The sequence below is a fragment of the Zeus faber genome (genome assembly GCF_960531495.2).
Source record: "Zeus faber genome assembly, chromosome: 5".
NCBI lineage: Eukaryota > Metazoa > Chordata > Actinopteri > Zeiformes > Zeidae > Zeus > Zeus faber.
The window spans coordinates 30,755,339-30,767,838 of record NC_137192.1 but is presented as its reverse complement, the minus strand read 5'-3'; the positions used below and the strand labels follow the sequence as shown (position 1 = coordinate 30,767,838).

Genomic DNA, 12,500 nt, shown 5'->3' with positions numbered 1-12,500 from the left:
GATCTCTATATTGTTTATGAAAAGTTCCATCCAATAATGAAAGTTCAATAAAGAAAAATAAAAGAAGAGTTAAAATATTTAATTTCTGTATAAGACCGAATTTGTTCTGTGAAATATTTTTGCACATCAGGTGGCACACTGAAAAGTTGGGAGCATTTCCCATGATCAAAATATGAATATATCCACCGTGAGCCACCTCATCAACATTGAATTTAATTGTGAACATTTTGGGTGGAAATGGAATGGACGGCGGTGAGCTCCAGGGGAGCTAAATCCCCTGTTTGTGCCTCTGCAGCCACCAGGTGCACGTGAAGGAGGAGCCCACCGACCTGGAGGAGGACAGCCGGCCCATCTCCCTGCTGGCGGGCGTCACCCACAGCCTGCCTCTGCCCAGCGACGAGCGCGACCTGGAGGAGGACCTCCCCACCGAGGAGCTGGAGTAAGGGCGTCGGCCCCGGGGGGGGGGGGGGGGTGGGCCGGAGCCGTGAGGCTTACCCCCTTCCCGCCGGCGTGGGAGAGAAGAGGAGGAGACGGCTACACTCACGAAGGGCGGGAACGGGCGGGAGGGAGAGGAGAATGATTTTTTTTTTTTTTTTTTTTTTTTTATATACATAAAGAAGAAAAAAAGGAGAATGCAACCGACGACGACAACACCGAGAGGAAAAGAAAAACAAACTCCGAGGCGGGGTTCGAGAAGGACCTCCGTTCCTTACTTACTGGCGCAAAAACGAGGCTGTGGAGCGCTGCTTTAACTCCATGTGTTACGCTTCCACACTCGGTTGGGACGTGCAACGCCACGCAACACATGCACACATGCGCACACACACACACGCACACACACACACACACACACACACACACACACACACACACACACACACACAACGCACACGCGCGCGCGCACACACAAGAGTCCTCACGTCTCCTCGTCCTCCTCTCACCGGCAGGAGCAGCTCCTAACTGTAGTGTGCTCGGTGTGGACACACATACACGCACGCACACACGCACACACACACACACACACACCTTCTCTCTGGCCATCTAGAGAGAGAGAGAGAGAGGGAGAGAGGGAGGAGGCACACCAACCTGTCAGATCATGTGTACATAGATAGGAACTGTCACCAGGGACTGTGCAGTATACCTCTTCACCCCCACCCCCACACCCCCACCCCCCTCTTTGAGTCCATCGCTCGCTTTTCGTTCTCATTTTTTTTTCTTGGATGCGCTTGAACGGAACTGCCGGGCCTCCGCTCGGAAAGGAAGGAGGGAGGGAGGGAGGGAGGGAGGGAGCGAAGGAGGGAAGGGGACAAGGGAGGAAGGGACAGAGAAAGGACGAAAGGATGGGTGCTCTCAAAGATTACCTCAAATAGTGCTCCCCTACTTCTGCGGCGGAACCCCACCACCCACCACCCCAAAAGCAAACACACACACACACACACACACACACACACACACACGCACACACACCGGGTCAAGATACTTAGAGACAAACCACATTTAACTTTTTATCTCTTTCCTTTTAACTTTGAAATAAGAAGTTTTTACCACCCCAAAAAGAGACTTGAGGAGCAGGAGCGTGCGTGGTGCTGTCCCTCCTCTTCCCTCCGTCCGCGGCTGGAGCGATGACCTTGGAACGCTCGGTGAGGAAGGGGATGCGAGGGAGAGAGGAGGCCCCCTCCCCGGGGGGGAGCGGAGGCAGAGATAAGGGAGGAAGCGTCTAACAGAAATATTGTGACTCAAAAAAAAAAAAAAAAAAAATGTTGATTATTATGGAATATAACAAAAAAATGTGTGGTAGCTTTGCCATTTCCTCTTTTTTTTTTCTTCCAATGTGTTTTTAATCTTCATTTCTAAGGATGGATATTTCCACGGTGGCGTTCTTTTTCAACGTTTTCTTTTTTTTGTTTGTTTTTTCTTTCGAAGAATGCTAGGGTTTTTTTAGTTTGTATTCTGATTTGTCGTTTTACTTACTCTGCTCATTCACACCATTCCAAATGAGTATTGGCAGAAAAGAAAGTGCAGTATTGTCCTTATTTGTAAGAAGAAGAAAAAAAAAAACCCTCCGACCAACCCCCCCCGACCAAACCCTCTTCCTATTTTTGTACCCCAAGTGTAGCAGGCAAGAAATTTGGTGATAGCACTTAAAGTTGCCATTATCCAGACAATATATTTAACTGTTATTTTTCTTATTCTCTTTCATTCACTTTTTTTTTTTTTTTTGTTTTTTTTTTGTTTTTTCGTCTTTGTTTTGGTTGTGTAGTCGGTTGAGAAACATCAGTAATGCTTTAAAAAAAAAGTCTATATATATAAATATATTATTACTGCGGTCAGAGAATACCTCATCCCACCAAGGTTCTGCCTGGAACTATGTCGAAATTGTTAAAGAAAGAAGTAGGAATTCTTTGTGTGGGACACCAAATGCGGCAACTCTGCTCAGCTTGGGTTCAAAGCTCTATGGTCGTGATAGTTACTGTGTAGGAGCCGTCTGCAATCCACTGTGTGAGCTGGTGTCAAAGGAAACGCATGTGAGATTTATTTTTCTGCCGTGTTTGTTTTCGGTAAGCATAAGCGCATCACATATTCTCTACAGTGCCATACCAAATTGAACATTCTTTTTTTTTTTTTTTTTTTGCCTTTTCTTTTTTCTGTTCCGCTGTTTCTGCTTTTTTCCCGTCTTTGCTTTTGTTACAGGTAACCAAAGAAATATGTAGAAAAACCAAAAACCCTGTATTTTATGTTCCCCTCGTTTTTTTACTTTTTTTTTTTTTTTTTTCTTTTCCTCTTAAATAACTGGCCAAAAGACAAAAACAACCAGAAGTTTGACAATTCTTATTATTGTATTATCAGATGACTATTATTTTTAAAAATAATTATTCATGACTTACGGAGCTGACCATTCCGAAAACCAAAGTATACGATACAGACTAAAAAAAAACAAACATTTGGTGCCGTCAAAGACTTTACACGAGGAGTGGTTAGAAGGAACTTTACATGAGATGTGAGACCAAAAAAAAAAAAGAATAAACAACGACAAACCGCATTAGCAAACATCTCACAGCTTTTTAAAAAGTGAGACAGAGAGTGAGACAGGAAAGCACTTGGAGCCGAAGTGGAGTCTCTCAGGCTAAACCGCGTCGGACACGCAACCCTAAAGGCCCCTCCAGCCGAAGCGCTCCTGAGGCACTTGAACACTATCGTCGTGAAACCATTATTCGATATCTGCAAACCCACGATGCCAGCACAGGGGACCCGTGCGGGCGCTCGGGCGGCGGCCTCCGTCGGATCCCCCAGGTTTTCTCTCCCTCCCGCCGCGGCCGGCGCGTTCCCGCCCTTCCTCGCCGTCGCTTCTAGTCGCCTCTGTCTCGAGCCGAGCGCGCCCTCCGCGCGGGATTCACACAAATAGCTCCGCGGGCGCGAAATGTCGAAATGTTACGATGGAGAGGGAGCGACGGGAACCCGTGACTTTATACCAATGTGAGTGGGAAAACCAAGCGAGGGACATGGTGATGTTAAAAGCTGGCTTCACTTTGTTTCAATTTTTTATTTTTTTTTTTTTTGGGGGGGGGGGGTTAACTAACTTTTGCACTTCGGACGGTTTTCTTATTTAATGAAAGAACCTTTCTGATGACGTTGTGTTCACGCAGGGCTGTTCCCTGTGACATTAGACTGATTTCTAACCAAGTACAAAGTGGCAAGACCAGACATCTTGAAACGCGATATAAACCAAAAATAACACTACCTCCTTTTACAAAAACACAGTTCAGCGCATAGCCAGTGGGAGACGGAGCTCTCTCTCTCTCTCTCTCTCTCTCTCTCTCTTTCTCTCTCTCTCTCTCTCTCTCTCTCAACGAAAATCTTCTTCTCTCCGTTTTTTTCCGTTGTTTTTTTTTTTTTATCCTCTTCTCAATAATAATAACGAAAACCAAAATTGTCGTCACACCTACTGTATGACTTGAAACAAAACAACGATGATGACGACGACGACCATGATGATGATGATGATGATGATGATGATGATGATGATGATAATCTGGACTCCCAAAACGCATCTGCTTGAGCCTGAAAAAAAAACAAAAAAAACAAAAAAAACAAAAACCAAGAGACGTTCCACTTTTCCACGGAGTACAAAAACAAAAACAAAAAAAAAAAATGACTACCTCTCCTCGAAACTGCATCTAAAGCCGTATTTGGAACAGGTTGGCTCTCGGCGCGGACACCGTGCGAGGGCGCGTTAGTACACTAAACCGCACGCAGAGTTCCAGTAGGAACCGGCCGACGCCCCCGGCCGCTCCGGATCCCAAAGACGCAAGGATAGAACCGCCCGTCGGGGGGGCTGAGAGGGCGGAGCCCCCGCGCTTAGGACAGGACGCCGTCGCTACTTTTAATAATAACCCCCCCCCAAAAAAAAACAAAAACGCTCGCGAGACAATTGCTGCATCCGGAACATGATGATCTCTGACTCGTGCTTTAAGGTACACCTGTAAACCAAGCTGTTTTATGAAGACGTAGGTCGACGTGGTGTTCGCAGGGCGCCATCTAACACTCCTATTCTTTCTCCAGCTTCGCATAACATGATGTATTCTTGTATATTATCGCTTGGCTTATCTCTCCAGGGCATTTTCTTTCCCTTTTTTTTTTTTTTTTTTTTTGTCCTTCGATTTTCTTTTTTATTTCTTTTTTTTAATATATTTTTTTTTAATTCTTTGGGGATTTTTTTATTTTCATTTTTCTGCTCCTGTTTAGCTATTGTAAAGCTTTCAGCTCTGATTCCTATACTGTACTGCTATTGCTGAAGTATACGTATTTATCATATTAAGTGCTGCAGGTATCTTGGTTTTGATTTTTGTTTTGTTTTTGTTGTTGTCGATGTTTGTTTTCCATTTTTCAGTTTTCTTCATGAAACGTCTGGGACGCTGATTTTTTTAAGTGTATTATCTCAAAAAAAATTAAAAGAATAAAAGTTAGATCAGTGGTTTAGGTAACACCTGTTTGTATATTTATCTTAGCTAGGTCTATTTTGATACTTTTTGTCTCTGTACTGCATTTATGCATTTTTAAGGAAAGAAAAAAAAACAATGGAAAACAAACTAAAAAGTTACATCATTGTGTATTAATACCTCAGAAGGACTTTTTTTGTCAAAGACAGGACCAAAACCTCCGAAAAGAAAAAGAGAAAGAGGAAAAAAAAAATGTTAGAAATATGTAGCCCCTCTCTTGCTTTGGAAAAAAATGGAGCTATAGAAAGGTGTTGCTGTTTAGTCCTTTCAGGTGCCAATACGTGTCCCTGCTCCCGTGATCCCGCCCTCTGACCCCTGACCCCTGAACCCTGCCACGCCTGTGCTGAACTCTGACCCCCAGAACTGTCAATCACCTCCAGGTTTGTCTCTGAGTGACCAGTCACCAGCCTCACCCTCATACTGTATATATATATATATATATATATATATATATCAAAGATGGATTTTTGATATCCCGCAACTCTCTGTCACACATTGTACCAATACCAAAATCGTGGAATGGCTCTCAGAGATGCAGCTCATCTTCTGACTACCAAAGGCATTGCGAGCAACCGTTTGCTATCTCCAAATCGAACTGAACTGTAACCAAACTGTAAAACCAAACCGATGCCACTAACGTAACCAAACAGAAGCCAAGCCACTCCCCCCCACCCCCAAAAAAAACCCCTCCATCACACTTTGCTCCCACCACTCGCCTCCACGCGTCAGACACCCTCCGAACCTCCCGCCGTAGGACCAGCGGGCTGGTGACTGACTTTTGAGCGCCCCCTTCTGAACCCTGACCCGTGATTGGACAGTTCTGAGGCCTGGTTTTTAGGAGGGCGAGGGACTCTGGAGGCGGAGTGTTATCGAGTAGACGGCCAGAATCCAATGGAACTACCACTTCAGCTCTCCTTTCGATTCAACCATAGGAATGTGTGTACATTTTCAGCAGTGACTCTCTCTTTTGTTTCTTAGTTTTCAGTTTTAACTGTTTACCTCTTTTACCTTTTGGATTTGTTTTTTCTTTTCTTTTTTTTTTTTTTTTTTTTTTTCATTTTTTATTTTATTTTCATTTTGCGTTTTTTGAAAAGTGTGACCCGGGGTGAGAGGCAGGGACAGGGTGGTGAGTTTAGATAGACCACCACCACCACCACACCACCACCACCACCACCACCACCACCCAAACCACACACCCACCCCCCGGCCTTTTGCCCCTTCACCCTGGGGGGCCATGTAATGCCAGTCACTGCCCTTTTCCTTCATGCTGTATAAAAAAAACACACATATATCTGTGTATTTGTAACCTGAATCTTCTTGTGTCTGTCCATGCAGACAATAAAAAACTGTACAGTAGGTCTAGTTGCATGTAATCTGTACTAATTATTGACAATGGCATTATAAAATGCAATAAAATACTTATTACACTGTCCAACTGTCCACTGTCCACTGTCCAGCTTTTTACTCCGCTCGCTTGCCGGGCGACAGAGTGGTCTCCAAATCAACCGCTGGGCTCCTGCAGGTGAATTAATTTACTCCGGAATAATATCAACTGAACGTCAAGTAGCAGCATGATTGGCGTGGGCTGAAAACAAAGCACGCAATGAACGTCTGTGTCTGCTGCGAGCGCGCCGAAATATTGAATTAAAACACGCGGGATATTAGCCCCTCGGCGGAATAGAGAAACACATCTTGTCACAGCCCATATTTAGTTGTGTCAGCTCCGTAACGTCAGTCGAATTTAATATTCGTGAAATTTCGTATAAACGTATTGGCAAGATATCCCAACAAAAAAAATTGATATATATAATAACTGGAATCATATATTGTTTTTTTTGTTTCTCTGTTTCTTTGTTATTTGCAGTCCTTTTTCCCCTGCACAATCTTGAGGCTGAATATATTCTGAGAAACAAACCACTTTGAGGTTTTAATGTTGAGTTTTTTTCTGGGGCGGCTCCCAACGTTTTGGGTGGTGAGGGGCCCACAAAGCTCTGGTGGCCGGGGGGCCTCTCAGGCCGCGGGGAAGGTCATTCCCTGTTGTGATACAGAGATCGGCCACCAGGAGGAGTAAACAAACCAGTCAACACCAGGCGACGTCTCCTAAACACAGCAACAAACACCCTGCGCCACTAAGCCACTGTGGCCGACAGGGGGCGCCACAGAGGGCAGAGAGGCAGCCTCACCATGAGACCGAAATAAGACCCAGATAAGAGGCCCTGTAATGGACATAAATGTGTCCGGAGATCATTATGGTGATATTTGATCATGTTTTGTTTTGGGTTTTTTTGCATATAAGGGTTTCTAAGTGTGTGTAACTGGGGTATCGAGGTGTTGGAGACGTTGCAGTGTTGGGGGCCGGGCCCCTGGGAATCTTGAATTCCACATGTGGCCCTTGTATGAATCTAGACCGATCCTTTCAATACATTTGAAGGGTTTATTTTTGATTATTTTAATGCGAGAAATACGCAATTAACAACACAAAACAAGCATGTTGCTCTGCATAAGCAGTGTGTATATATACAAAAATATGAAAAGGTTTGTTTATTGAAATTGTTATTGTTCCTATTTTAAGGTTCAACATTTTTTGCCGATATTTTGAAGAACGACGAGTGCATTTTCTTCTTTTATTGTTTTTACAACATATTAAATTGCCTGCCTGCTTCGTCTGGCCCCTCACCTCGTAACAGGTTTGGAAATCGGGGCCCCCTTGAACATTTTGTTCGTCAGGCTCTGGAATTCGACGTACGTCAAGCCGACTAAATAGACGGAGGGCCGCGGCGTCGTTTGGTTTTCAGATCCATCTCCTCCATTGTCACTTTTCCTCCCCTGTCTGTCGGCCTGTCTGTCTATCCATCTGTCTGTCTGTCTCTCTCTTCCACCGTCTCGCCCTCCACAGGTTTGCCACATGCCCTACAGCCTGTCTTTAAATCTCAGCGCCGCATCATGGGTTTGTTGCCACGGGGAGAAGGAAAGAAAAAAAAAAAAAAAGGTTGAATGTTTTCAGGAAAGTCAAAACTTTATTTAATGTCGTGCTTTTAGCGAACTTCTGGCGTCAGCTGGGAGGAGGCTCGACTCTCAGCGCTTCAATCCCTGTGACATTAGGGTTTTTGGGAGAGAGACCCAGTCATAAGCCTCTTAAAGACACACACGCACGCGCAGGCACCCACGCACACACACACACACACGCACGCAGGCGAGCACGCATGCACACACACACACACACACATGCACGCAGGCAGACACACACACACACACACATACACACACACACACACACACACACACCAGAGGAATACTGAACAGAAAGTGAGCATGGCGTGCAAGGTGAGCCAAGGTGCAAGAACACACTAAGACATTATTCTTGGCGTGGCGCGGTGGTGTTTGGCAGAGCTCGAGTCTGAACGTCTTCATTTATTCTTTAACGTTCATCTGGAGAGAATAACTGTGAGGTGGGTGCGCCGATGCCTTAATGTGTGTGTGTGTGTGTGTGTGTGTGTGTGTCTGTGTGTGTGTGTGTGTGTGCGGATGAGTGTGTGTGTGTGTGTGTGTGTGTTGAGTGTGCGCGCGTGCGCGCGTGCGCGCGTGCGTGCGTGCGTGCGGATAGGGCGTGAAGGTTCCTCGCGGTGCACGGAGGTCCAGGCAGACCCTAGGAGTCGGAGTGCACGCCGCCTATATCTATGTCTCTTTCTTGGCGCCTCCCTCGCCAGTCTTCCTCTCTCCTTCTAGGTTTCTCCATATTTCTATTAATCTCTCCATTCTTGTTTCCCTTCCAGAGTGGGTCAGTGGGTTCCCATCCCAACACTCTACTGACTCTACTCAAAACACACATCTTTCTTTTCTTCCACATGGATCGTCCAATTATGGACAGTTTCAATCTGCATTACGCCGGCCGCGTTGACTTCCAATGCACCGTTTGTTTAATTATTCGGTTGTATATATTTTATATACACATTTTATTTACTACTGCTGCAAACGTCATTACGGAAAAAAATAAATGCAGCAGTTTTCTTTTGCTATTTGAAAAAGACGTATTAACATGATTTGCAGACTTTGCGTTATGCCACAAAATTGGTGGAATTGGAAAAACATGTTTGAGTGCATTAAGCAACCTAATGTGCACTGCGTTTGATTGTTCCTGTTATTATTATTATAATAACAATTCAATGGCTATTACCCTAATCTATTTTATTTTTCTGTTGTTATTGCTTTTATTATTCCCCATTCGTGCTGGTGGGGTTCCTCCTTTTGGCAATTTGCATGAGTGTACGTCACGCCAATAAAGCTTATGGAATTACGGCAAAGTCGCACACCGGAGCGGGAGAAAAAGGGAAGTCAGACCTAATTAAATTTCACGCACGCTGGATCCTTGTCTTCAGATAAGCTGCAGAAATGACCAGCGGCTCGGCCTCGCCGGGGCCGCAGGTATGTGCCTCCGCCCTCCTCCCACAGAAACAATGACACTGATGAGATGCTGCTGATGAGGCGCCGTGTGTGGCGGGCTCCTCGGGGATTAGAGAGGGAGAGATAGATGGAGGGGGGAGAGGGCGAGAGTGGGAGAGGGAGAGAGAGAGAGAGAGAGAGAGAGAGAGGGGGAGAGGGAGAGGAGGCTCGAGCTTCAGAACAAAAGCATCTTTGTGTATGATTGGAAACACATTTTCGCCCTCCTCTCTCTCTCTCTCTCTCTCTCTCTCTCTCTCTCTCTCTCTCTCTCTCTCTCTCTCTCGCTCCCTCTCTCTTTTTTCTCTCGCTCCTTCCCTCCCCTGTCCCGACCGCACTGGACTTTTTTGCTTTTTTTCACAAACCACACTGAGAGTCGGCATCAAACGTTGAAGAATAATACCCTGGGAGGGCTCCATCAAATATTGTCCGTATGTGTCGTAACTACAACTACTGTATAAGCGCTCCCTTTCTCTCTCTCCCTCCCTCCCCCCCTCCCTTTCTCTCTCGCTTTCCCTCTCTCTTTCCCTTCCTGTCCTTCTCCCTTTCCCCTTTCTCTCTTTCCCTCTCCCTCCCTCCCCCCCTTCCTCCCCCTTTCTCCCTCTCTCTTTCCCTCTCTCTCTCTCTTTCTCTCTCTCTCTCTTCCTCTTCCTGTCCTTCTCCCTTTCCCCTTTCTCTCTCTCTCTCTCTCCCTCCCTCCCTCCCTCCCTTCCTCCCCCCTTTCTCCCTCTCTCTTTCCCTCTCTCTCTCTCTTTCTCTCTCTCTCTCTTCCTCTTCCTGTCCTTCTCCCTTTACCCTTTTTCTCTCTCTCTCCATCCCTCTCTCCCTTTCTCTCTCTGTCTCCCTCCCTCTCTCCCTTTCTCTCTCTCCCACTTTCCATCTCGCTTTCTTTTTCTCTCTCTCTCTTTCTCTTCCTGTCCCTCTCTCTTTCTTTCTCTCTCTCTCTCTCTCTCATTCCTTACCACCTCCCAATCGCGTGCTTGGACCCGGCCCGGCCGCTGGCTTCTGGAGCGCTCCAACCTGCGGGCTCCTGCGGGGCCTTAACGCGGCTCTGGCCCGGGGCCCTCAGCGACGACCTGCTCTTTCTCCATTAGCTCCCAGTGGAGCGGAAAAGCCCGTGGAGCTCCAGGGGCCCGGAGCCAGGAGAGCAGGTCCACCGCCGGTACAGACGCCGTCGCATGGCAAGCCCTTGGCAGCGGTGACATGAGTGCATCGCTAAAATAGTGAAGTCTGTGATTTCCCGTCCAGAAAATGTTTCCTGGTTCCTAGATCTGACATCTACAGCCATTTAAAGTTGGCTGTTTATGCTGCACTATACTGTATATATTGTGTGTTGTGCATGTGTTTTTACTTACATGCAGATGTTTGTATGTGGCAGGTGTGTGTGTATATGTGTCTGTGTGCGTATGCGTGTGTGTGTGTGTGTGTGTGTGCGCGCGCGTGTGTGTGCGTGTGAGTGTGTGTGCGTGTGAGTGTGTTTGCGTGTGAGAGAGAGAGAGAGAGAGAGAGAGAGGGAGCGAGCGATAGAGAGAAGTGGCCTCGCCCGGTTCAATAACCTCAAGGAAAATCCTGTGAAATACCTCGAAGGTGTATTGACATGGGGAGCTCAGACTCAGAGCACCTACAGCAGGGGTCTCAAACTCGCGGCCCGCGGGCCAATTGAGGCCCGCGGCACGATATTTTGTGGCCCCCTACTTGACATCAAAGTTTAGTGTTAGTGCGGCCCGTGCGTTTTTCTCACACGCACCTTTTTGCCGAGTCGTTGCCCTGGGCGTTTTATAGTTTTTTATCACTTATGGGCTACCATAGCTCAGGCTCGTGACAGCTTCCCGTGGTGTTTGTTGACAAGTTAGCCAACGCGTTGGTCACTTGATTGAAAAGTGATTCCTGAGTGACACTAAGTGGAAGGAAAATATATCCTGTCACCCAGCGCAAGGTACAGAGGACTTAGGAAGTGGGCGGACTCAACAAGAGTAATCAGTGACCTAATAAAGACAGCGTAGTGTTGCAATAGGGAAGGGAAAATAAGTTGTACTTTTTTTTTGCAATACTTGAAACCCTTTCCTTGTGGAATACTTGATGGGGCCCAGCCTCGCCCAGACTCTACCTCCAGCGGCCCCCAGGTAAGTTGAGTTTGAGACCCCTGACCTACAGCATCGGCACCGTCGGCACGGACCACGCCCGTGGAGGCCCGGGCCCTTCCAGGACGTGTGTGTTCCTCCGACGGCGATGGGGGAGGCGGCAGCAGCCCCGTCCTTGGCGGCGACGATCTTCGTCACTTCTGCAGGAAAGTTTAAGAAGTCAACGCTTACAATAGTACGTACATAGTACATAGACGTCCTTTAATTTGGATTGTCGTACTTCATAATACTATAGAAATGACCAATGGGTGGACAGATGGATGGTGGACCTACCACCATCTGTGGGCGGGTGGTAGGAAGACGGGCGTGAGAGGGAGGAAGGCACTCAGCAGCGAGAGCAACAGACAGAACCAGTCGACAGGCAGACAGACATGGGGATATATGTTTTATATACGGTAGATGTGGAGATATATTTTTAAGGCCGCGCCTTGAGGCATTTAAATTGTGCTGGATTGAAAAGAAAAATGAAAAATAACATGGGAGGCGGAGGCACCAAGTCAGGTGCTTTGTTTCCATCCATTCCTTCAAAAAATGAGTGTGAATGAGTGTTTTAATTGAATTTAATTATTTAATTAATTTATTATTTATAATAAATAATTAATTTAGTATTTAATTCCTAACTGAACTCGACCAAAAGGAGCACACCGTGCTGCTGTACCCGCCTCGGCTCACGGCCGCCCCGGCAGAAAACGTGTTTAGACCTCTTTAGATCGCTGCTTTGCAGCAGCACGCTTCCTGTGCTTTAGTACAAATGCAAAGGCAACACAACCTGATCAAAACAGTGACTTCACCGAAACCTGACTACGGCTGATTGGACACAAAACTTTGAGTTTGATTTAAATTGATGTAATGAAAGTTCACTGAACTCAACATTTACATTGGCTACTTGATAATTTGAGGTAAACCTAAAAATTCCCAGCATTCA

General features: G+C 46.4%; 2 protein-coding genes across 2 annotated transcripts in view; both read left to right on the top strand.

Moving 5' to 3' along the window:
• Positions 1 to 443, top strand: part of foxp4 (forkhead box P4) — a gene marked incomplete at its 3' end in the record, with an annotated part of 101,436 nt that extends 100,993 nt beyond the window's left edge. The window contains exon 18 of the mRNA XM_080000780.1: positions 296 to 443. Within this exon, the coding sequence (XP_079856906.1) occupies positions 296 to 443 (148 nt within the window). The remainder of the gene's footprint in view (positions 1 to 295) is intronic.
• Positions 444 to 8,309: 7,866 nt separating this feature from the next.
• The window catches only part of mdfi (MyoD family inhibitor), a gene marked incomplete at its 5' end in the record, with an annotated part of 31,580 nt that continues 27,389 nt past the window's right edge, over positions 8,310 to 12,500 (top strand). The window contains 2 exons of the mRNA XM_080001118.1: positions 8,310 to 8,321; positions 8,771 to 8,775. Of these exons, the coding sequence (XP_079857244.1) occupies positions 8,310 to 8,321; positions 8,771 to 8,775 (17 nt within the window). The remainder of the gene's footprint in view (positions 8,322 to 8,770; positions 8,776 to 12,500) is intronic.